Source organism: Amborella trichopoda, chromosome 2 (genome assembly GCF_054954075.1).
Source record: "Amborella trichopoda isolate Santa Cruz 75 chromosome 2, AtrichopodaSantaCruz75HAP2 v2.0, whole genome shotgun sequence".
Classification (NCBI taxonomy): Eukaryota; Viridiplantae; Streptophyta; class Magnoliopsida; order Amborellales; family Amborellaceae; genus Amborella; species Amborella trichopoda.
In genome coordinates, this window is record NC_142337.1 from 13,833,962 (window position 1) to 13,858,456 (window position 24,495).

The 24,495-nt window shown below is 38.7% G+C and overlaps 1 protein-coding gene across 7 annotated transcripts in view; it reads left to right on the top strand.

Annotated features, from left to right (window-relative positions):
• The window catches only part of MBAC1 (Mitochondrial substrate carrier family protein), a 36,701-nt gene extending 15,893 nt beyond the window's left edge, over positions 1 to 20,808 (top strand). Inside the window, exons 3-8 of one of the 7 annotated variants that reach the window (XR_016049245.1) lie at positions 18,989 to 19,090; positions 19,289 to 19,393; positions 19,476 to 19,575; positions 19,682 to 19,882; positions 20,163 to 20,255; positions 20,352 to 20,808. Coding sequence is in view for 2 of the 7 variants with exons in the window: in XM_006858191.4 (XP_006858253.1) it covers positions 18,989 to 19,090; positions 19,289 to 19,393; positions 19,471 to 19,575; positions 19,682 to 19,882; positions 20,163 to 20,255; positions 20,352 to 20,492 (747 nt within the window). In the remaining 5 variants the exon portion in view is untranslated. Of the gene's footprint in view, positions 1 to 18,988; positions 19,091 to 19,288; positions 19,394 to 19,470; positions 19,576 to 19,681; positions 19,883 to 20,162; positions 20,256 to 20,351 lie in introns of all 7 variants that reach the window. The other 6 variants (XR_016049247.1, XR_016049243.1, XR_016049244.1 and 3 more) reach the window with 6 other exon arrangements.
• The last annotated feature ends 3,687 nt before the right edge of the window (positions 20,809 to 24,495 follow it).

Consider the following 24,495-nt stretch of genomic DNA (forward strand, 5'->3'; position numbering starts at 1 on the left):
CACTCCCCCACCTGAGCCCGGTGGGAATTACAAGGGGTGCATTCACGTTGTGGGAATTGAGAAACCTATTGGCCAAATACCTTATATTGGCCACCTTGGCAGAATCCTATGCAAGGAAATATGAAATGTTTAGGACCACCAAAAAGATGATAGACAAGCTCGAGAAAACCTATGCCCCCCTTCTGTCCCCCGAAAGGTTTTGGCCCTCAAGTCACTCTCCTATCTCAAAATGCAGGAGGGGTCCAAAGTAGATGATCATGTCTAAACTTTCAGGTTTCGAATCTAGGAAATTGGGAGTGCCAATATGCATTTTGACGATACCCTCCAAGCCTCCTTATTCATCAGCACTCTTCCGCATTCATGGGATATTTGGAGCTTCCCTCATCACCCAGGACCCCACTCCAACTTTGGAGGAACTGCTCACTCACTTGAAAGCTGAGGATGAGTGGAGAACAGCCTGTAGCAAGAATGGACTGAAGGAGTTGGTCCACCTGTAAACTTGAAACCTATATTCAAAACTCCAAAGGGAAAAATCAACCTAAGAGGGGGTTTCATAACCAAGCAAAAAGAGGGGTTTCCTAAAAAAATGTGAAAGGGTTCTAATGCTTTATTTGTAAGAGGTTTGGGCAAGTTCAAAAGTTTTGTAGGCTCAGCCTTCACGCTGGTATTGGTGCCAGGAGCACCAACACAGGTACTGGGAAGAGGAGTGAACTTGCTTGTATGATCTTTGAGAGCTTGCTTGCCGATGCACTTGATGGGGTTACTTGGTGTTTTGACTCGGTGCTCACTACCCATATGTGAAATTCCGAGGATGGGTATAAGAATTTCAAAGATGTAGAACCAGGCAAGCAATGTATATTCGTTGGGGGCAATCAAAAGCAAGAAGTTTTTGGTATGGTTGATTTCATGCTGGACCCTGCTAATGGGAAGACTAAGACCCTAAAGCAAATTCTATATGCCCCCGCTTGAGAAGGAGTTTGGTTTTGGTTTCCAAACTCACTAAGGCAGGCTAACCCACGATCTTCATGGGTGACAAGGTAGCTGTTAGGGATGGTTGGTTTAATGGAAAAGTTGTGATATCTGGTTGGTTTAATGGAGAAGTTGTGATATCTGGTGACTTGGCCGACGTCCTCTTTTATGTTTCAATGAAATCACCCGCTGCTGTGTATTTCTTGGCTTCAAATGTGAATCATGACAATGACGCATATGTATGGCACATGTGATTAGGGGACAAAGGGCTTGGGCGTATGGAGAGGCTAAGGAGAGATGGTTTGCTCAAAAACATAAAAGGTGACATTACCAAAGTGTATGAGCCAAGCGATCCACTACGAAAGCTCAAAGAGCTACTAGCATATTGGACTTGGTTAATAGTGACATTTGTGGGCCAAGAAATGTGGCTACCAAAAGCCTCAAGAGTTACTGCATTCCTCTATATGTGGCTACCATTCATGCTTTGGTCATATCTACTTAATAAAAAATAAGCATGATGTACAAAATTGTTTTAAAGAATACAAGGCCGAGGTGGAAACTCAAACCAGGAAAAAGGTAGAGGTTCTTAGATCTGATAAGGGAAGCGAATACACATCCCAACTCTTCTGGAAATTTTGTAAAAGGATACATCCTTAACCGGACTCCCACTAAGGCGGTTCCCTCAACCACTCATGAGATCTTCATCGGTCCTGGCCCGTCTCTTGATCAATTAAACGTATGGGGGTGTTCGGCTTATGTATCTATCCCATCACAAAATTGGACCAAACTAGAGCCCAAGACCGTCAAGTGCATATTCATAGGCTGCTCCCACCATGTGAAAGGATACTGGTTTTTAAAAATAGATAGCAGTTCCATCCTTGAAAGCAAGGATGCCCATTTCTTTGAGGATGAGTTCCTTAAAGCATGGTATAGCCACGTGACTGCCAATTTCAATGAGATGGGTGGTGGCATCTTTGAGAATAGGGTCTTTCAACCACAAACTTGACCACTTAGGAGAAGTGAGCGGGTTAGGAGAGAACCACAATTCTTCAACTTCCTAGGAGAACACTATTAGAGATTGGGGATGAATGGGATGATGAACCTACAAATTGCCAAGAAGTCATGGCTAGTCTACAAGAGGACCAATGGGTAGGGGTTATGAGTGAGGAGGTCAACTCCATGGTTAAGAGTGAAGTATTAGACCTTGTAACTTTACCTCCAAATAGAAAAGCTATTGGGTGAAATGAGTTTTTAAGAAAAAGCTAAAATTCGAAGAAAAATTTGCAAAATATAAGGCTAGATTAGTAGTCAAGGGGTTCGCCCAAATGGAGGGTATAGATTACGAGAAACCTTTTCACTTGTAGCCAAATTCTCATCCATTAGAATCATAATAGCCATATCAGTCCATTTTGAATTCGAGCTCCACCAAATGGAAGGGATTCGTAGTTAAGGGCAAAGACAACCTTGTGTATTAACTTGAGAAATCCCTATATGGCCTAAAGCATTCCTCAAGGCAATGGTTCATCATATTTGATGAGACTTGACAAAAGAGCATGATTTTTTCCCAAATGGGAAGACCATTGCATTTATGCCAAAGTAAGTGGGAGTGATATGAAGACCATTGCATTCATATCCGTTGATGTGGACGACATGCTTATTACTAATAGTTAAATGAGCTTGGAGAACTAGGACTTTTATCACACCACTTTGATATGAAGGATCTTGGAGAGGCATCATATATTTTGGGAATACAGATAATAAGAGATAGGGCAGACCGACTCTAGTTATCTCAAGCTACTTAGTATAAAAGCGCATTGGAAAGATTCGCCATGCATAATTGCAAGCTCATAACCTTGCCAATCGATAAGAGGAGGAAGTTAAGATTTGAAATTTTTCCTAAAACGGAAACCAAGAAAATATTTTTGGAAAGAGTGTCATATAGGAGTGTCCTCGCTTATGTATGCCCCATTATGAACTAGACCGGAGCTAGGATTAGCACAAGGCATATCGGTAGATATCAAAGTAATTCGCATGAGAAGCATTGGAATGCTGCAAAGAGAATACTAAGATACCTAAAGGAGTACCATAAACTATGCATTTACATATATGGAGGTAGCTCAAACATGACCATACTTGGGATTCTGATGCCGATTACGAAGGGCACCTGGATGAACTTAAGTCCACCTTGGGCTGTGTGTTTATATTGGGTGATGGGGAAGTTTCTTGTTGCTTGAAGAAACAAACCGTAGTGGCCTTATCCACCATGGAGTCTCAGTATATGGCATGTTGCATGGATTCTAAGGAAGTGGTTTGGAGCAACAAGTTCCTCTCAACCAATTGAGGTTTGACCACATGAAATGTGTGAGGATGATGTGTGAAATTGACTATTTATGTAGCGAAAGAACCAAGGCAGAAGAAATTAAGGCAGAGTATAATTAGTTATATGGCCGTTCAAGGCGTTAAAGCGAAGATTCTCTCACTTAGTGGGAGTGAGAGAGTATGGATCTGGGTGTTGGACGCACAAGAACTAAATTCATATGCCCCGAGTACATGAGGCAATAAGTTGTTTTGTGATTTTACAGAGAGAGATCTCTCAAGGAGGTGTGAGGGTCACCTCCGAGTCAGGTTATGTTAATTAGTATGCCTCATGGTTGGTGTGATTGGCCAGGCTAGGAGAACCAAAAGAGTACAAACGAACTTGATTACTTTTTGAGTATCAGCCTCGTGTGGAATGGTCATAACTTATGGGACATAAGTCCGTACCTTGATACGAGACCACTCCATAGCATGTGCACTTACAGTTGCATGGGAAACCACTCTTCTATAGTTTGATCCAACTATGAAGAATTAGTGCCCATGTGCATTGAGAGGACCCTTGTATATGAGCACTTACATGTCCCACAGGGGCGCACCTATAATCCATTGAGAACCTGATGATGGAAAACTTGATTGGGGTGACTTTGATGAGGCCAAATTATATATCCTTGCCATAGACTGTGGAACAGAAGCTTATTGGGTCATCTTGAGATAAAGTGGACACCATTCTGGATTAACCCAATAAAGTACTCCAATACGTAGAATTATGCATATAGATCTCTTTTACCATTTGTTCCATTTTATTCTGAGGCGAGAAAAATTGTATTCATAATAGAAATCATTTAGGGTTTTTTTCGGATTTTTTGAATTTTTTTTGGAAATTTCTAAAGCCAAAAATTCCATTTTAAAAATTGTTGGGGAACATTCCAAACAAGGACATATAGGGGGTCCACGTGGCACCCAAGTGACCATAGGGTGGCCACGTGGCAGCCCCACGGCCGCCCTTGATGCTGATGTCAACATGATGTCAAAACAAGGGGGCCTAGTCCTTTGGAATTCTTTAAATTGTTCATTTAAGTTGTATAGTTTTTAATGAAAGAGTGTTTTATAACTTAATTGATCTATTTTATCACATGGGATTTTCACGCATGTGAATTTGGTGACATGTGAAGGGTTAGAGCTAATCAAGATATTTTGGCTCAAACCCTAATCTATGGAAGAAAATGAAAAGTTAAAGTGGCTTTTTATGTGGTACTATCTTATTGGCTAAGCCCATCTGAACTTTATGGAATGACACCGTTTGACTGGCTAATCTATGAGATATATCCTTATTAGGATGCCTTTTTCAAATTACCATAAGGGCATGATCCTACATTTATAATGCTTTATTATTTTCATAAAGATTTGTGGTCAATTATGGTTTAATTAAAGGGCTTGTGAGGAAATCTTTTTTGAGACAAAGAATTTTGAGTAAAATGGTTAATCTAGGGTTTCATGGAGTGATAATGGTGTGCAAATTATATCCACTTATCTTGATGGTTAGATGTGGATGTATGACTAGGATCAAAGCCCTCTCATGTGTCAGATGAATAACATCAAAGGTATAGATAACTTCACTCACAACCACTTTATTATATATTCATAAATTAGGTTCATTAAACCAAAACCCCACTTCATTGCAACTTATAGAGTGAGAAAGAGAGAGAGAAACGAGACCTCCAGGCCCCACTTTTGGTGAGCCTAATCTTGTGATTCAAAGCTTGGGGGGCAAGCTTCCATGGTGTCTTCATCATCTTATGGTATCTAAGCTAGTTGCATCCTTTATACTTTGGGGTAAACATATAGTTCACATTCCTTTCATTTGAGCTTTATCTTTTCCATCATTTTGGCTATTGTAATCAGATCTTAGAGCCTCGTTCATGCTATTAACTTAAGATTTTCATGGTCTTTCATGATTATATCAAACTATGCACATATTCCCTTTCATTTGCACAGTTTAGTTTGAAGGCTCATCTCTGGACACCATCTCTTTCATGATTTGACTACTTGATTGTTCCTGAGATTTAGAGTGAATATATTTGACATATTAGTGAGCATTTCATCCCTTTTTGAGTACCATATTGATAGGAAATTGTGTTAGTATAAGTGTTTGAAAAATTGCCTTATACTACACTACACCATGGACACATGTGTTCCTTGTCTAAGCCAATTGGTCTCCATCTCTCTCAATTTTTTTGATATTTAAAACTCAACATCTCTTTCACATTTTAAACCTATCTAAGTGGTGAAGAAGTGAGTACATGCTTCCCATAGTTTGAGTGAAGTAATCCTTGGAGTATTTCAAGCCATCTATGCTTTCATCTATGGGACAACACTAAGTCCCTAAAAGATCCAATTCGTGATCCGGGCATTAAGTGTTCAATTGTTGGCTTCCTTTTACATCGTTGGCACTCTATTTACTGTGGCATTGATTTTATAAGAGCTGAGAGTTATTAAGCTTTGAATTTGTATCGATAATGATGTATGTTTAGTGATGACAACGTTACATGTGTAATCTATGTAAAAGTAATTGTGAAAAGTGACAGTTTGAGTTTTTATGTATCAAGTGTTAGAGATTTTGTATCAGGGATACCATTGAGTTATAATTTTGAGTTCTTAAGTGATATTAGAGTCATAAGGTGTTGTAATTTGTGGATGTAATAGTTGTAAAAGTTTATTTGTACTTGCAATTGCTTGTATTGGTTGTAAAATTTTAAAGTTCTTTTACAAGTCAAGCATTGTATACAATAACATTCTACTCTCTATATCACAACAAGTTTTACCATATCTATGATGAAATCCACGATGGTGAGATTGTTTTGATATATAGCATAAGATGCTCTTATGGGCAATGATAGACTAGAACAACAACTTTAAAATTTACAACTAAAGCATGCCCGTATGACAAGCACAACTCTATCAATGAAAAGCATGTATTAAAGTCATAAGGAGCTCTAAGAGTTGTGCTTGTCATACGGGCATGTCTGTCATTTTAATGACAAGCACAACTCTAATTAGAGCTCCTTATGACTTTAATACATTAAAATGAAAAGCACAATTCTATCATATCCTCGATACAAGATCTTAAACACTTATTACATGAAAGACCCAAACTATGTTACTTTACATAAGCATCTTTACATGGACTGCACAAGTGACTTTTCCATCACGAAACATACAGCATAACCAACATGAATACAAAATTTAATGATTCACAACTAATATGAAAACAAAACCACAGTGAGTAGAGTGCCAAAAAAGTATAAAAAAGCTAACAATTGAACCCTTTGTGCTCGGATCACGAATTGGACCTTTTAGGGACTTAGTGTTGTCACATAGATGAAAGCACATATGGTTTGAAATTCTCAAGGGATTTACTTTACTTAAACTATGAGAAGCGTGCAATCATTATTCACCACATAGATAGATCCAAAAATGAGAAAGAAAAGTTGAATATCAAAGATCGAAATAATCGAGAGAGATGGTGATCAATTGGCTTAGACTATAAGCATACATGTGTCTATGGTGTTTTTAGCATAAGGTAATTTCTTAAGGAATTAAGCTAACATGATTTTCTACCTTCATGGAACTTTAGAGAGGGTAAAATACTCACTGATCTATCAACTATAATCACTCAAAAACTCAGAAAAATCAGATGGTGAAGTGGTGGAAGAAATGTTGTCTAGAAGATGGGATCTCAATCTAGACTATGCAATTGAAGAGAATGTGAACATAGTTCGGTATGGCCATGGAAAATCATGATAAAATCAAGATAATATCATGAAAGAGGCACTGAAATTTAAGATTTACATTAGCCAAAACATGGAGAAGATGAAGCTTAAATGAAAAGAAAATTGAATTATATGATTACCTCAAGTGTAGAGTACTAGTTTCCATGAAGAGATGGGAACAATGGTTGCTTGAGGTTTAAACTTTGGAGCACAAGGCATGAATCGAATGGGAGGTGTGTGGAGGTCTATGTTTCTCTTTCTAAAGTTTTTGATTAAGTGGGTTAGCATTTAGTGAACCTAAGGTACGTATATGTAGTAAAATGGTGGTTAGTGAAAGTAATTTATGCCCTTGATGCTTTTTATCTTTGGCACATGAGAGGGCTTAGATCCTAGCCACACTTTCACATCTAACCATCAAGATGAGTGAATTTGATTTTCACCTTATTATTACTCCATAAAAACCCTAGGTTAGCCATTTTACCATAATGTCCTTATCCCATTAAACTTTTCCTCATTAGTCCTTTGATAATTCTATAAGTGACCAAAATTTTAATGAAAATAATAAAGTATCATAAGGGTAGGAGTAGGCCCTTATGAAAATTTAAAAAAGGCGTCATTTTAAGAAAAATATCTCGTAGATCAACCAATTAGAAAATGGCATTCTATAAAGTTCTCATATACTTGGCCAATGGGGTGTAGCCACTCAAAAAGCCACTTTAATTTTCATTTTCTTCCATGGGTTAGGCGTCAGGCTAAAATATCTTGATTAACCTTGGCCCTTGGCACATGACACCAAAGCCACATGTGTGGAAAAAGACCATTTGACAAAATAGATTAACAATCTCATAAAACAATTTCTTTAATTAAAAACTATACAACATAAAACAACAATTCAGCAAATTCCAGAAGAGGACATCCCACTATGTTTGACATCATGATGGCGTCAGCATATGTGAAAGTCTGTGGGGGTGCCACGTGGTCACCCTATGGCCACTTGGGTGCCACGGACTCCCATTAAAGTGTCATTGTTTGGAATTTTTGCCAAACAAAGTGTCAAATGGGATTTTTATGCTTTAAATTTTTTTCAAAATTTTTTAAAAAATCCCCAATTGATTTTTCATCATAGATACATCTTTTGTGATCAAACTAAAATGGGACCAGAGGTAAATAAGATCTCTAGGCTTAAGACTAGGCATTGGAGTACTCCATTGGGCTAGTCTAGAATGATGGTCCACTTTGTCTCAAGATGACCCAACAGGCCTATATTCCGCAGTCTATGGCAAGACACATAATTAAACCACATCAAAGTCACCCTAATCAAGCTTTTCATCATCAGGTACTCAATGGATTACAGGTGCACCCCTGTGGGACATATAGGTGCTCAAATATAGGGGTCCTCTTATGGTACATGTACACAAGCTTTTCTTAGTTGGATCTAGCTTTAGAAGAATGGCTTCCCATGCAACTGGAAGTGCACATGCCATAGAGTGATCTCGTGTCAGGGTACAGATTTATGTCCTATAAGTCATGACCATTCCACACAGGGCCGATACTCAGAAAATATTTAGGTTCTTATGTACTCTTTTGGTTCTCCTAGCCTTGGCCAATCAATCCAACCATGAGGCATGCTAATTAAAATAGCCTTGATTCAGAGGTGACCCTCACACCTCCCTGAGAAATCTTTCTCTCTAATTGCAAATACTCATTGCCTCATGTATTCGGAGTATATGAATTTGGGTCCTAGTTCGCCAAGTACCCAAATCCACTCTCTCTATCTCCCTTATTGCCATTGATCAAAAGATTCTTGGTTTTTAAGTCTTACAAGGCCATATAACCAGAGATTGAGTTAGCTTACATCCTTACTGAGGTTATGTTGGCAGACCCACTAATTGAAGGGGTAGTGGTAAATGAGTATCAGAGCATGTGCATGGCATGGGATTGAGAGAGTGTGAGGTTTGAGGGAATGTAACGGGCTGTCTTATATGGGTTTGAGTATGTAGTGAAGGATACACGCAAGGCCTTATATGGCCAAGTTGGAGATGTTGGATATATGTGGCCTTTCAAAGCCTAATACCATTTTATTGAAACCTAATTTAGTGGGTTGCTTAGCTCTTGTGGGAGCTTGATCCTGATGGGGATCAAGGATGTTCCTTGGGCCCCATCCTAGACCAGTGAGTTAGGCTCACCTGGGGTGACTCACCAAGCCTTAGCGATCTAGGGCCCAGAAAGGTGTCTAAAGTCACGAAAACCTAGGACCATGGGAATTGAAGCCGAGGAGGCACTAAAGAGGGTTTGGAGTCATCCCTCATCGAGGTCGAGATGCGCCCACAGATTCAAGGAGGAGGATGGACTTCCCTGCATGAGGTTAGAGGCTTGTGAGGGCAAGGGCCAAAGTTTTCACTCTGCCAACCAATGCATGTGAATATGTAGCTGCAATATGGGAAAACGTGCATGTGCCAAAGGGAAGTCCCCCACACCTTGCATTGTGGTGCACATGCCTGAGAGTGGCCCAATCTTCTCCTCGAGTGGAGCACGTAATCCACAAAAATACTCACCCGGCCATGCTACTTATTGACGGGCTTTGATGGACCAAGCATGAGCCCTGAATGTATGACAGTAGGTCATGGGGTTTGTTGGGTCGGTTTGATGCGGAGTAGACCACTGTGGAGTGCCTTGGATCAATTTTCTACCCTTAGGCACCTATTCCCCTTTAATGATTTTTAAATGTGCTCAAATTACATTGTTGATAAAGGAAGTTGAAAAATAATTGTGTATTTTTGGAAAAATATTTATATGAAAAAGTGGTAGAATTAGATCAATTTGGAAATGACTAGAAGGACAAACCCTTGTGAGCATGGCACAAGTGAGGCACAAGTGGCCAATGGGCCTCACATAGGAGACACAGCCCACAACAGGGCCCACATAGGATTACCCTCCTTGTTTCCTAGTTGTTGAGTGCTCAATTCCCTTGCATTTGGAGCACTACTTCCTCATGTTTTGCCCACCTAGAGACTGAGGTTCTAGCTGAATTTTCCCACTTCTTCTCGGCCCTTTCCAAAGACCTTTGAGTGGATTAGGAGTTCCTCTTCTTGGTGTTTCCCACTGTTGGAGCAAGGAGAGCCGTCGATTGTAGCACCATCTGAATGAGTGATTCAGATGGGGTGTTGAAAAGTCCCTTCGAGGTAGTCTTAGTCCCTTGAGATAATCTTAGTGCACCTTGAGTGATCCAGATGGCTCTATTGACTTGTAGTCATGTGTTTATGTCGTAATGTAAGTGAGATTACAATTCAGTCCATATATTGATGTTGTAGTTGTATTTTGGCATCAACTCTTTGCAGTACTTGTACTGAAATTTTGTATTGAGCACATTATCATGTGTATTGCAATCTCCTTTTTGTCAGTTAATGGAAAAGGTGTTGTGGACATGCTTGTTTGATAGTCTGGGCGTTATTTCAGTTTTATTCAATTTTATTTTGTGGCTCTTGTCTTGTGGTATTGCCGTAATTTCTTGTAATAGGAGGCCATTGTAAGTAGTCTTCTCAGTCTTCGAGATAAAAAGGAATTTCGAAATACCATTTCTGGAAGAGCTAACATTAAGGCTACATCATAAGAAACATACGTAAGGTGCAGTGTTCTGCCCCTTATCTTTCTCACTTCTTCAACAGATTGCTCGCACATATGAAGCATTGTGAACGTGTATTGAGAGAAATCAGAAGAGGTAAGAGAGTGAAAGCATTTTCCATATTTAATATGAACTGGATAGGATTTGACAAGCGGATGAGGGTGGGGAGCGGGAGGAGGATTGGCATCATGGTTTTGGAATGGGAGTGCAATCCTAATTACATGGTTCCTGCTGACTAAGTTGTCAATCTTGATTACAATACGTGGGTTTGATCTCTGTCTTTAGTAGGTAAGCTAGGCTTGAACTTAAGAGCTGAAGGTTGAGAAATAAAAGCACCTGCTGATTTGCACTATGGGCTTGAACCCAGGTGTGATTGTATCTTGACCATACTCGTAGGAATTGTCATGATCATGCAAATGAAGATGCATTCTCCTACATCATGGAAGTAGAACAATTATTGCAATCTGTTCTGATCTCCAAATATCAAAACCATAGAATCAAACAGTGCATCAGTCATCTTCTTTGAGGTCATCTCAACAACATAAACAGTGCATCAGTCATCTTCTTTGAGGTCATCTCAACAACATAAACAGTGCATCAGTCATCTTCTTTGAGGTCATCTCAACAACATAATTATCTAAGAGAATGAATTTGTTAAGCTTTGAATCTCAACAGTAATTTCATCTCCATAAGATATGAGACTATGGTGCTCCCTATGTTTTATATGTCCAATGTAATGGATGAGAAGTGCTGAGACACAATGTCTATAAGGCTGGTATCAATGTCAAGGGTTAGATATGGCAAAGGTTGAAGGTTACTTGGTTAAAATAATGGTTAAAACAGGGAGAATGAGAAGCATTATTTCCCAAAATGCAGCTAACATGCACAGGGCACTGAAGCATATTAGGAGATTAACAGTTGAAGAGACATTCTTTGACAAATTCTAGAGACTAATGGTTAGAGGGGAGGTTAGAGAAGGAGGTATGCATTATGGAATGTACACTTATGAAGCCGTTTCTCAGGTGTACTTCCCTGGGATTTCTTTCGAGAATGGTGGGGGATCATCGAGGAAATTTACTAAAGATTTTCGTAACATTCTAGGACTGAGGCCATTTTTGTAGGTATATCTGCAACCTCGATCACTCTCAATTCCAACTTAGCTTATGTGAAAGAGCTAATGTTTTAGGTGCATTAAATGTACAGTAATACTTACAAATTTTGGCTGTATTCTAAGGGAGATTGAAAGGAGATCTTGTGGTGGATGAATGTTTGGACTCAGTGAGCGAGGAACACATAGCTTGACATGTGTGCATGGTGAACATGCAAGAAGTAAATGATTCTCATGGGGTTGTTTGGATTATTTTGTTAGATTTTACTGGTATCAGGTGTGGATAATGGCATAGCTTGTCTTTGCTTTTGGATTTGGTCTATGGCACCCTTTTGATGTTTTTGGGACATCCCTCATTCCAATTCAGCAACATATGGGGGGCTTCAGTTGTTTCATGGAGAGAACCAGTGTTGGTGTATTAAGGGCTTCAGGATCTCCTGTAATGGGTTTTCCATCTGACCCCTTCCTAGCATCATGGGTGTGGGCTAAGTGAGGCATACAGACCATCCCTTCGCAACGGTATAAACTGGAAATGACTTGGAAGTCCTTTATAGACTTGTACTACGTTGAGCCGTTAGCTCCTCTCCTGCATAGAAAATTTTTAGCCGATAACCTATATTGGGAGTGTTGTTTAGTCTCAAGACATCCATTCTTGTGTGGGAAAAGCCTTAGCAGATGGGGACACAAGAGATTGGAGTTGGATAGCAGACCTTGGGAAAGATATTGGGACTTGGATAGAACACTGAGACCTTGGGCCAAGGCTGATGTGGTCAAACAACCAGGATCGTGACGGGACATGGGAAAAATAGCATATGGGTATTCTGGGCTGGGAAAATTTAGCAGTTGGTATTAGAGTCTGGTTTGATGACCATGGCTAGTGGTGCCTCAGCTGGGTTTCGGGAACTGTCCCACAACTTGAGGAGCAGTTGGAGCAAGTGATGACCCAAGGTGTCCAAGATGGTGGGATGGTGTAGAGCATCATTGCCTTGGAGGCTTGGATATATGTTGGGGGAAAGTTGTGGCGTTTGTGAAGTGCATGCGCAGGGCTTGTGGACCATTAAAAGTCCTTTGTTATCCAAGTCCTAGGACCTATGTTTCGTTTATTTGTATGGGCAGTTTGTCCTCAACATTATATTTTTTTAATAATATATAAGACTGAGAGGTGGGTGATGTTGAGACCTTATGGAACTTTTTCCTCTCATGCCTTTCATCTCTCTCTTTCTCATCTCTCTTTTTTCGTCTCTTTTCTCTCTCTAGATTCTTTGACATGGTATCAAAGCATGACATTAGTTTGTCTCAAAGAAAATATGTAACTGTTATGTTGACAAATTGGAATTTTGGATGCTAGACCAATGGATAGGCCTATGCATTCAAATATATAATTATCGCCTGATTAGAGGGAGTTGTTTGAGGATCCAAAAAGATGCAGAAGACTCGTAGGCAGGTTGATTTATCTGACCATCACCAAGCCTGATATTGCCTTCGTATGTAGGTGTTGTGAATTGATTTATGCATGCTCCAAGGATTCCTCACTAGGATGTTGTTTGTAGAATTTTAAGGTATCTGAAGTGAGCCCCAGGGCGAGGTTTGATTGACAAGCCAAATAATCATTTAGCCATTGAAAGTTACTCAAATGCCGATTTAGTAGGTTCGTCATTTGACAGGCAGTCTACCATGGGTTATTGTATATTTATTGGTGGAAACTTGGTAATTTGGAGAAGCAAAACGTTGTGGCTAGATCTAGTGCAGAGATTGAATATAGAGCAATTGCACATACTACATGTGTATTGATCTAGCTGAAAACATTGATATAGGAAATAGGGTTTACAGTTGCTGAACTTATGAAGATGTATTACAATAATAAAACTGCCAACTATGTAGCTAGTATTCTAGTTGTGAAAGGATGAAGCATATTGAAGTAGACTATCGTTTTATTCGTGAGAAAGTTGTTAGTAAGCAGATGTTTACTCCATATATGAAATTGTAATGGGCAATATTTATGCTTCATCTTCAAGGGGACAGTCTACTTGAGTGAAAGCTGGGAAATGCGACATTTATGCTCCAGCTTGAGGGGCAGCGTTAAAAGTCTTGTGTTATCAAAGTCCTAGGACCTAAGTGTCCTAAGTTTATTTGTATGGGCAGTTTTATTCTTCTCCTTTTTTTTTAATAATATATACAAGATTGAGAGGAGAGGATACCATGAGGTCTCAACAACCCTCACACACCTCTCAATCTCATGCCACCCTCTCCTCTCATCTTTCATCTCTCCCGCTCTCTCTCCCTCTCTTTATTTCTCTCTCTCATTTTCTTATATCTTTTCTCTCTCTAGATTCTTTGACATGGACAACCTCAAGGCCTTCACAAGCTCCTTAAAGGCAAGTCTTGTGGATATGTAAAAAAAAGTGGCCCTTGTCAAGAAGGCCTTATGCAATGCCAAGGGTGGTCTGGATCCTTAAAGCATGAGAGTGTTAGAGCCTAAGACCCTGAGGAATTTGATAACTTCTTATGGGACCTGGAGCAGTACTTAGAGGTTGCTCATGCTTATGGAGAATGCTTGGTTGGCATTTGTGCCATGTACCGGTACGAAACTCTAGTGGAAAATGTATGTTAGGACCCTTTAAGGCCCAATGTTGAAAAAGTTGCCCGACCGCCTAGGAGGCTTTCTGGAGAAAACGCTTAGGCGTTCTTAAGGTGGTCACTGTTAGGCACTAGAACTTGGCGCCCGCCTAGGAGGTCGGGTGGTCGATTAGGCGGTCGAAAAGGCGGTAAAAGGCACCCCCGCCTAGGCAGCCTGCAGGAGTATGGCGGAAACGTTTTTCGAGAGGGGACAAAAAAGGTCATTTTACCCCTTTAAAAGGGGGGATAAGGGTTTGGGGGCTCATTCTTGCCGCCGAAAGCGATTTTAGTTAAACTTTAGAGTGAGAAACAACTTGAAAAAAATTAAATTTGAAGATTTTTTGAGAGATTGAAATTTTTTTGAAATCCTCAAATGGTCACGATATTAAAGGATATTCAACCCCAATCTTTTTGAGGCTTATAGGGGTTGTAAAAAAGGATATTTGGGATCCCAAACATTTTGGTTTGGCCTGAAATCGAGTCTACTTCAAGAAGGTTGGTATATTTTAATAGTGTTCATTAGTAATTGTATTTTTTTCCCTTAATGTCTATTGTCTAATGAAGTTATTTTTTTCTATTTGTATTTTTTTTATATTTTTTGATATATATTTTGAGTAATGATCCTATAGGACCCTCCGCCACCCATGTGTGTAGGACCCCAAAGGATCGCCATTAAATTTGGCACAGATGTCTAGAAAAGTTATCACATGGGTGTGAGACTTGACATTTCTATAGATTCATGCCAAATTTAATGGTGATCCTTTGGGGTCCTACACACATGGGTGGGGGAGGGTCCTATAGGATCATTTCTCATATTTTATATGTTATTGTCTATTTGGATTATTATTTTATTAGTTAGTTTAATAATTGCTTAATTCTTAATTGCTTATTAAATAATTGTATGTGAAATGTGTTTTCTCGTTGTATGATTCATAAAACATAATTATTTTATTAGTTAGTTTAATATTTCTTAATGCTTATTACATAAGCGCATGTGTGATATTCTTTTTCGATTTTGTGTTATATCATTGCAATTTTGATGTGTATGTTTTACCTAGATTTATTTTTTGGCTTCATAAGAAGCCAATACATTAAAAGGTCAATGGCACTTCCCATTTGTAATAAGAAGCCAATACATACAAAAATTACTTATTAAATAATAAAATAGAAAATTTTATATATAATAAAATTGGGGGAGATGTGGGCGATCCAATTTTTTTTAAAAACAATCATTGGCTTTTTTTGGGTCTGGGCCCCCGCCTTAGCACCTAGGCTGCCCAGCTCCCGCACCGCCTAGGCAGCTGCCTCTGACTTATCGAACATTGTTAAGGCCTAAGGTGAGCACTTGAGAGGCATTAAACCAAGAGCTGAAGGATCAGTTCTTGCTGGGGAATGCAACTTGGATGGTTTGTAAAAGCTTTGACTAATGGGCTTGATGAGGTAGTACTTGAAGAAATTCGTGTCTAATATTGGACATCCGTTGGATATCAAGGCCCCTGACTGAAGAGGAATGAGTCTTCAATTTTGTGACTAGGATGTAGAGTTGGGTCTAGGTTGAGCTTAAGAGGCAAGGTGCGCGATAGTTGCCTGCTGCTATGGCGGCAATTGAGGCCCTATCAAACTACTACTGTTGTTGTGAGGTGGAGTTGACCTGCAGATCGGGCTTCAAGTCTATCACTGAGAGAACTTTGGCGCCCTAAAATGGGGCTAGATTTGAGAAGGGGGCAGTGGAAGAGGGGCACCTCAGAAAATATATCAGGCTTTTGTAAGTATAACCATTGGGCTAGAGACTGCTCACAAAAGCAGCCTTTGAATGCAGTTAAGGTAGTTGAGGGAGAGGAGGCCGTAATGCAATCGTGCTCCTTGGAAATATTGAATGTACTACAGCTAGTCGAGACATTTGTGTGGGCTTTGGAGGAGCCTAGGCCAAAGATTGTGGAGGCAATGGTAAAGAAGGCCGTAGTAAAAGGCTACTTAGCATCAAGACGGAAGAATCAAGTGAGGACTTTGGTGGGATCATTATGAGGAGGTCATCGATGGTGAGGATGGCAGCTCAGCATGGGGGGCTGTTCCATGTATCTTTGTTTAGTGAGGCATGTGATGCGAGGAGACACCCACCAAGTCCTAGTATGATAACGAACTGGAGATTGAACTGCCAGCATGACTATCTTGGGCATCACACAACCTGTGGTATGGCTAGAGTTAGTCCTTCCTCTTGAACGTTGTTTGTGGTAGCAAGAGGCATGGTGGAATCAGTAGATCTCCTACAGAACAACTGTCTGAAGAGGATGTTAGAGTTAGGGTAGGGGATTCTTGTGAAACTCCCTGCTTGATGTCATGCGTGTGGGCTAAGTGAGGTGCGTGGAACCTCCCATGGCAACATTACAAATTGGAAATATCCTGCATTTCATGTATGAACTTGTGCAAGCTTGGGGCATTTAGCTACCACTACTGGCAAAAAAAAGTTCTGGAGTTGACAATACCTATATGAGGAATTCCGTCCGGTCTTTAAGACATCCCATCCTTGTATGTGTGATCCTTTGGCAGATAGGTGCATGTGAGACCGGAGTTCGTTGGCAGCAAAGACCCTTGATGAGAGACCTTGGGCAAGATGTTTCAGATGGATAATTGAAGGTTGGACGATGGATCACTGAGACATTGGGCATGAGGCCTATATGGTCAAACAACCAAACAGAACCAGATGGGACATGGGCAGCATATCATGTGGGCTTTCTTGGTATGACCCATATGCAAGAGGCATGGCTGGCCGTACACCTAGGTTGGATTTGTAGATTAGTGATGGTCAAGTGTTTGTTCAAATTATGTAACTCCCCTTGTCATAGGCCATGTGAATGTGAGAGTGATTGCACATGAAATGGGTTTGTTTGGCCATTGGTGGCTTTATGACGCCAATGCATGTTTGAATGGGCATGCATGGTTAGTGATGACTCGTATAGCAAGCTGCAACCTTCAGTGACCCCCCTTAGTATGAGCTGGTGTGCAGCCATAAATGGAGAGGCCTGATCATGTAACTGCTAGGCTGGTGGTGTGCAGTCATGGTGGGTACTGTTCTTCATCATTCAAAAAGTCGGTAGCCTGCTTAGGCGGCTGGGAGGCCTCACCTTCCGCACTGGGCCTATGTGGCCTAATGTGGGACGGTGACCTTGGGCAGCTGTCTAGTCGCATAGGGCACTGCCTGGGGGGGTTGCCAACCCTTGGGCACCCGCCCAGAGCCCTTTTCGTGAGGGAAAAAATAGCCCTTGTCGAAAGGGGAAAAAATGTAATTTTCCCCCCTTTAAAAGGGGGAAAAAATAGCATTTGGAGGGCATTACCCTCCTCCCCAAAAAAAATAAATAAATAAATAAATAAAATAATAGAGAACTCTATTTGTTTGCTAAAAACGACTTTTTTATCTCAAAGTAAAATTTTTTTAAGGATCGAATTCGTATTAAAAGTTCAAGAAATCAAAAGGAATTCGACCTAGAACTTGCTAGGGATTAAAGTGGTTGTAAAAGAGTTTTTGGCAACATAAAGTGATCCATTCAGGCCTACTTCGATTGGTTCTTGAAAGGTTAGTAAATTTAGTTGTTTATGTTAAGGGTTTCGTATTTTTTTAAAGTATTGCCATGTTATGCTTTTTTATCATTCTCTTGTGTTTATTTTTGAAGTTTGGCCTTATATTTATGATGAAACTTTATGAGTGTTTATTTCATTTTATTTTTATTTTTAAATTTTTATTTATTTTTATTTTAAGGGTTTGCCATTTTTGTGATTATAAAATATTTTGACTTTGTATTTATATTGCAAATTTAAAATTAGTACTCTATATTTGGCCATGTTTCTAATTTTTAATGCAAAAATAAAGATTTACAATATATTTCCTCCCCTCCTCCCACCCCTTGCCCCCTTTGACATGGTGGGCGGCGGCTGCCCCCATCTTCTTGAACATTGCTGGTCTTAATGGCCAATGTAGTCGTCAAGTGTGTGGATGCATGTGGAACTGTATAAATCCTTGCCCAGACCATTGAGGAGCACCTATGGCTTTGTAGATAGTCTGGGATGAGGTTGGTGTAGCCCGGAAAGCTATTTATGCGTCCTTTGCATTGGAAAGCTAGTTAACCACTTGCGGTTCCAGTGTTCCACTAATTGGGAGGTATGAGTGGAGATTGGCATAATGGAAGTTCTAGTACTCATTATCCTTCCTTTGGATGTAACTCTCTTACTCCATATGTTTTGGTAACGAAAGGAAATTTGGGTGAAACCCTCCTTGGTAAATATATTGCATGGCATCTTTGTGTAATGCTCAGAAGTAGTGCATGTTCTCGGTTCAAACACATTCCACATATTATTCTTTTGCATCCTAATTCCTACTAGAATACCTTTTTTTTATACTTTTGTGCTAGAACATTTCCTTTTCCCTCTCTTTTGTAGGAAGACATTTTGTGTGTACAATGCTGTTTTTGACCTCCGATGCTACTTTTGTTCTTTAATATTTTGTACATATTTGTTAACTGTATCATCATTCTGTTTGCAAGATCCAATGTTTTCCCTGACCTTAAGCTCAAGTCTGAAAATTGTAATTTGCAGATAAGAGGACTTTACAAAGGTGCTACATCATCTTTTATTGGAGTTTCATTTGAGAGTTCCCTGAGTTTCGGCTTTTATTCTCAGGCAAAAGCAGCATTGCAGGTTTCCCTCATGCATCTTACAAATTGATTACATGCCAACGTGATCTCACCAACCCTCACGACCTAACCCTTTTTAATACACTCGTCACAAATTCTGTATCTTGATATGTTCCTTTAAACCCCAATAGTGTTATTTTTTTATTGGAATTAGATGTTATTCATTACTTCTGGGTTTATAAGTTGTTGTTGTCTTGTAAAGGGCGAATGGGATAGTGAAACCCCACGCCTTCAAACGATTTTTCCTTCAGGAGCTTTTGCCGGAGCCATAATCAGTTGCATACTTTGTCCTGCTGAGTTGATCAAAGTAAGTGAAATTGAGATCCCAAGTTGGGGCCCCAACAGATTACTAGTTAATCCAAATATAACATTCAGCGTTTTCAGTGTAGGCTGCAAGTTCAAGGGGTGGAACCCATTGCTTCTCAGAAATGCCAAATAAGATACAGTGGTCCTCTTGATTGTGCTACTGAAACAATCAAGCACGAAGGGGTGAGTGAATAATGGATCAATAATTTATGTTTTTTGGTATTTTGGATTGAAATTTATTGTTAAATTGACAAAACACGTTTAAGCCAATTGTATGATGCAACATCAGGTAAAGGGTTTGTTTCGTGGTGGTCTTGTAACCCTCTTAAGAGAAGCGATTGGCAATGCTGTCTTCTTTAGCACTTATGAATACAGTCGCTTCTACATGCATTCTCAAGCAAAGTCTGCTTTGTCGAGCAGGAGCCAAGCCCAAGATTTGGTTCTTGATGTAGGAATTGGCATTATCAGTGGCGGGCTTGCCGGTATGTCTGTAAGTACCAAAGAATAATGAAGAATTCTCCAATTATTGGAAATCTTGTGAAAATGGTTTTGAATGTTGTAAGAAAGATGTTTTTCTGGAGGGTTTGTATGATATGCTATCATTTGGGTTTTCCTACTCTTTCGTAGTGCTACTAACTGTCATATGTCAACAATGGATGATTGGGGTGTCATTCCTGCCATCACATTTGTAGAAGATTAAATCGAAAAAACCGTAGGTAAAGAATGACTTTGTCCTTCCATCTTGAACTCCATTTTTACTGTCTTTGCAGTTTTGGTCTGTTGTCTTGCCTTTGGATGTGGCAAAAACTATTATTCAGACTGATAAGAAAGCTAGCCGGAATCCATTTGACACATTGAGCTTGGTAAACGATTACCACATTTCAATTTTGTTGCTTTGTATGTACCATAAATATGTGTATTATGTAATTTGAAGTGGTTTATACATGGATTGGTTACAGGTGTACAAGAGAGTTGGTATAAGAGGATGTTATGCTGGCCTGGGACCAACATTGACGAGGGCTTTCCCTGCAAATGCGGCTGCTATTGTTGTTTGGGAACTTACGGCCAAGGCTCTCGGGATCAGGCCCTCTAGCAACTGATATTGTGCCCTTTTGTTTATCAAAAGAAAAAAATATTTGTGGCAATTTTGATGGTCTTCTATTTCCTATGGTGCCATGTTACCCTATTGATGGTGTATCTTTATCTTATGACATGTGTGAGAGAGAGTAATTGTAATGAGAGAGGGTAGAATAAGGAAGCATTTGGGTGCCATGTGGCATTTGGTCTCTATAGGGTGCATAAGAGAGGGGAGGAAGCATTTGGGAGGCATATGGCATTTGATCTTGAGAGAGAGAGAGTACTTGGAATAAGGTGGCATATGGCGTTTGATCTCTAGAAAGTTAACCTTTTGTAGCTGGTGTCACCTTCGTGAAAGTAATTTCTATTCCAATGCTATACCGTTAAAAATAAAAAAAGAGAAAATTACAAAAAAAAAACATTCTTAAATGAACTATTTATGCAACTTACCCTCATTATAAAATTTCTCACTTTTTTCCCTCCAAACTACCTTTCTTCACAAAAACTGCTCAACCCAAAAGTAGCATGAAATAAGATTAAAAGTACCTTTGTTTCTTTTCACAAGGTCTGCTCTCTCCTGTTTTCCACAGTAAAGATGTGTTTCGACAGCCCCAATATGTGCTCCAACAGTATTTTGTTTGACCCACAGCGCTCTGACATTTTGATAACTCGCTCTGGCAATGCAACTACACGCTTCGACAATCTGCTCCGATAATGAAGCTTCTGGAGCTACAGTGCTTTAGAAATGGAGGACTGCGTTTCGACTGTTCGAATGCACGCTCTGGTAGTCACAATGTATGCTCCGATAGTGCTTTGTTTGACCCACAACGTCTTGACATACTGAGAACTGGCTTCGACAGCTTGAATGGACGTTCCAACAGTCCCAATGTGTACTCTGATAATCATTTGTCTGATCCAGAACATTCCAGCATTTTGAGAATGCATTTCAGTAATGAAAATATGCGTTTCGACAATATAACATTGCCGTAACGTGAAAATACACGTTTCGACAATGTAATACCACGTTACGACAGTGCTTCTTAACATTCTACTCCGAGAGTAGTATATTGCCCTTCGGCACTACTTTATTTGAGATTTGCAAATTGATTTGATTTGTACGGAATCGGTATTTTGTTTTTTATTTTGGTAGGTTTTTGTAAAAAAAAGTTATTCAGAAAAAAACAAAATGCGAGAAAAAATTGGCTCAGAGTTTGTTCATTTTAAGTGTTTTTTTTTTTGTAACTTTTTTATAAAAAAATATTTTCTATTCCAATAACATCAATGGCATTCTTTTCTTATATGACATTGAAGTATGGTTCCTTGAGAGTGGAGAAAACGGTGGAGCAATCATCAAAGAGATTACAGCTGCCATCCTCCAATTATAGGACAACTACGCTTTCACATGCGTCATATCGATGCTACTTTACCTCATCTTCACGTGAACAAATCCATCCAAGGCATTTTCAAAATTAGATGTGACATTTTGTCTTTTTCAAACGATGTGACATTTACCAAATTCTCCTTTTTCATTTTTATCTCAGAAAAATATTAATAAATTATGAAATTATAAAAAGATGGAGCCAAGGCTCGGACCACTAAAATTAGAGCCTCGCCTAGAGGAAGTTGTTTTCGTTACCCAAACATAAATGGACAGAAAAAAAAATAGTGCTTTTTATAATATATTTTTCGATCGTTAATTTTTAAAATTTTTAAGTTTTTATAATTTTGTTCGATCTATATTATTTTTAAAATTTTTAAATTTTTATAGTTTTGTTCGATCTATATTATTTTTAAATCTTTAAATTTTTATAATTAAATATAAAAATATATTTAAAACTATTATCAAAATTTTTAAAACCATAATTCCCGATACCATTTGGAAGTGAATTTTAATTTGATTGTTTAAATCCTCGACTCCGTACAAACCGCACCCTAATTAAAATGGTCAACTTATCTTGTTTAAAACCAATACCCTTATTAAAATTGTCAAATTATCTTGTTTAAAATCAATATTATTGTTTTTATTTTATTTAATAGGCTTGCCTGAATTGAACTGTTAAAATACCTCTCCAAGGGCTCACAATTTAAAGAGAGGGACTTTTTGAGTTGATACCGTGTATTTTAATTATCTGATAGTAGTGGGAATTTGAGTATTTTGTCATTTGGTTTGAATAATTACTTAGCTTGCAAGGGTTCTCAATCCTTCAAACATGAGCAATTTGGCTAATTTTTACTATATTTTTTAAAAAAACGCTCGTGTAAAATTATCTTTAAAATGTAGCTCTCTTAAAATTAAAACAAAAATAATATGATTATCTTAACAACTCTATAAAATAATTTCACCAGTTAATTGATATTTTCTTAAATTAAAGAAAATAATTTGCTTATATTAGTAATTTTATAAAGTATTTGACAAGCTATTTGATATTTTTTCATCTACCAGCCAGGCCGTTCTTGCATTGTATTTTTACATAGATATTTAGTTCAATTGTTGAATACATCAGCTGTAACTACTAAATTAAACTTTTGTAGTCCCAAATGCCCTTGGTCGCTGAGCAGTCTCACTCGGATTTAAAACCCCAAAATGGGCTGCGGATTGCCATCCGTATGATGGAAGTGAAATTCGTTGAGGAGAATTTTGTAAAATATCTAAAATACGATAAAAAGCACTATTAAGAGGATCTAGCCCATTAGTTTCAGATCAATGAATTTAACCATTCGTTCCAGATCAATTATACTATCCAGGTTGTCGTTATCATCTTTAAAGCCTTCAGGTCAATGAACCTATCCAAATAATGGGGCATCATCATCATTAAAGCCTCTCAATCTATCCAGATATTTTTAAGTACAGTTTATACAAGGCAGCAACCTTGATTATAGAAGTAAAATTGCGTACATTTCCAATTGGACAAGATAGATTTGACATCTAAAACAATAATCACCTCTTAAAATAGAGTATTACGCCTATATCATCTCAGTAAAATAACAGTAAAAATTACTCGAATCTTGCAAGTAAAGTTGTCCTCTACCCTCAACAAAACGAACAGTGTACATTTACTCAATATCCACAAGTCGAAATCTTCTTTACACTTTCCTTTCTTCAATGCTGGATACAACATTGCTGCTTAGAAGTAAAATCGGACATAGAAAAACAACTATAAATGCATGAAAATTAGCAAATTCCTACTGGTGAAATTCTCAAACACTAAAATTCTAACTTTAATAATTATAGGCACATATATGAAGAGTTCAGTACGACCTACGAACATCTTCAAATCCTACTAACATCTTCAGATCTTTTCCTGTTGCATCTTTATAAATTCTACTTCTTTCCTTTTTTTCATGGAGTCGAAAAAATACTTCTCATAAAATACATTCAAAAAATTCTCCCAAATAGTTATTAATTCCTATCCTCTATCCTTTTTCCAGGCCGCTTTATTGAGCTCCACCGGTGCTCATCTTCTCTTTCAAGCCTGGAGATACCCAGCCAACTTTATGCTCGTCCGTACAATTTAAAACTTTAAAGTATCTTTTCTTGGAGATGAGCTTGGATCCATAATTTTGGAGGTGTCATGTTAATGCATCTCAATAGATAACAATTTTTCAACCTTCAATAGGAAAACATTACTCACGATCCCATTTAGGTTTTTCGTTGGCTTAGGATATAAAGCAAAAACACATTTTGAATATTTGGATCTAAAATCCCACCGTAGATTCATTTACTCGTAGTTTAAAAAATAGTGATCATTTGATACGATATGGAACAACTAAATGAATTAAACCATTCCGTATTCATTTAAAGAAATATTTACTTTTCCATACTGCTAAATTTTGGATTGAAAATCTGATTTATACTACTTGAACCGTTCATTTTAATTCTGCATCTCAGGATTGAGGGATGGAGTGTTGCAACCCACCCCTTTTCCCGTAGCTCACTTGATCTAAATTGAATGGCAGTTCGCCGGATGGAGACTTTCGCACAGTAAAAGTATAGACAGATTTCCCAAAATAAAATTTTTGTAGATG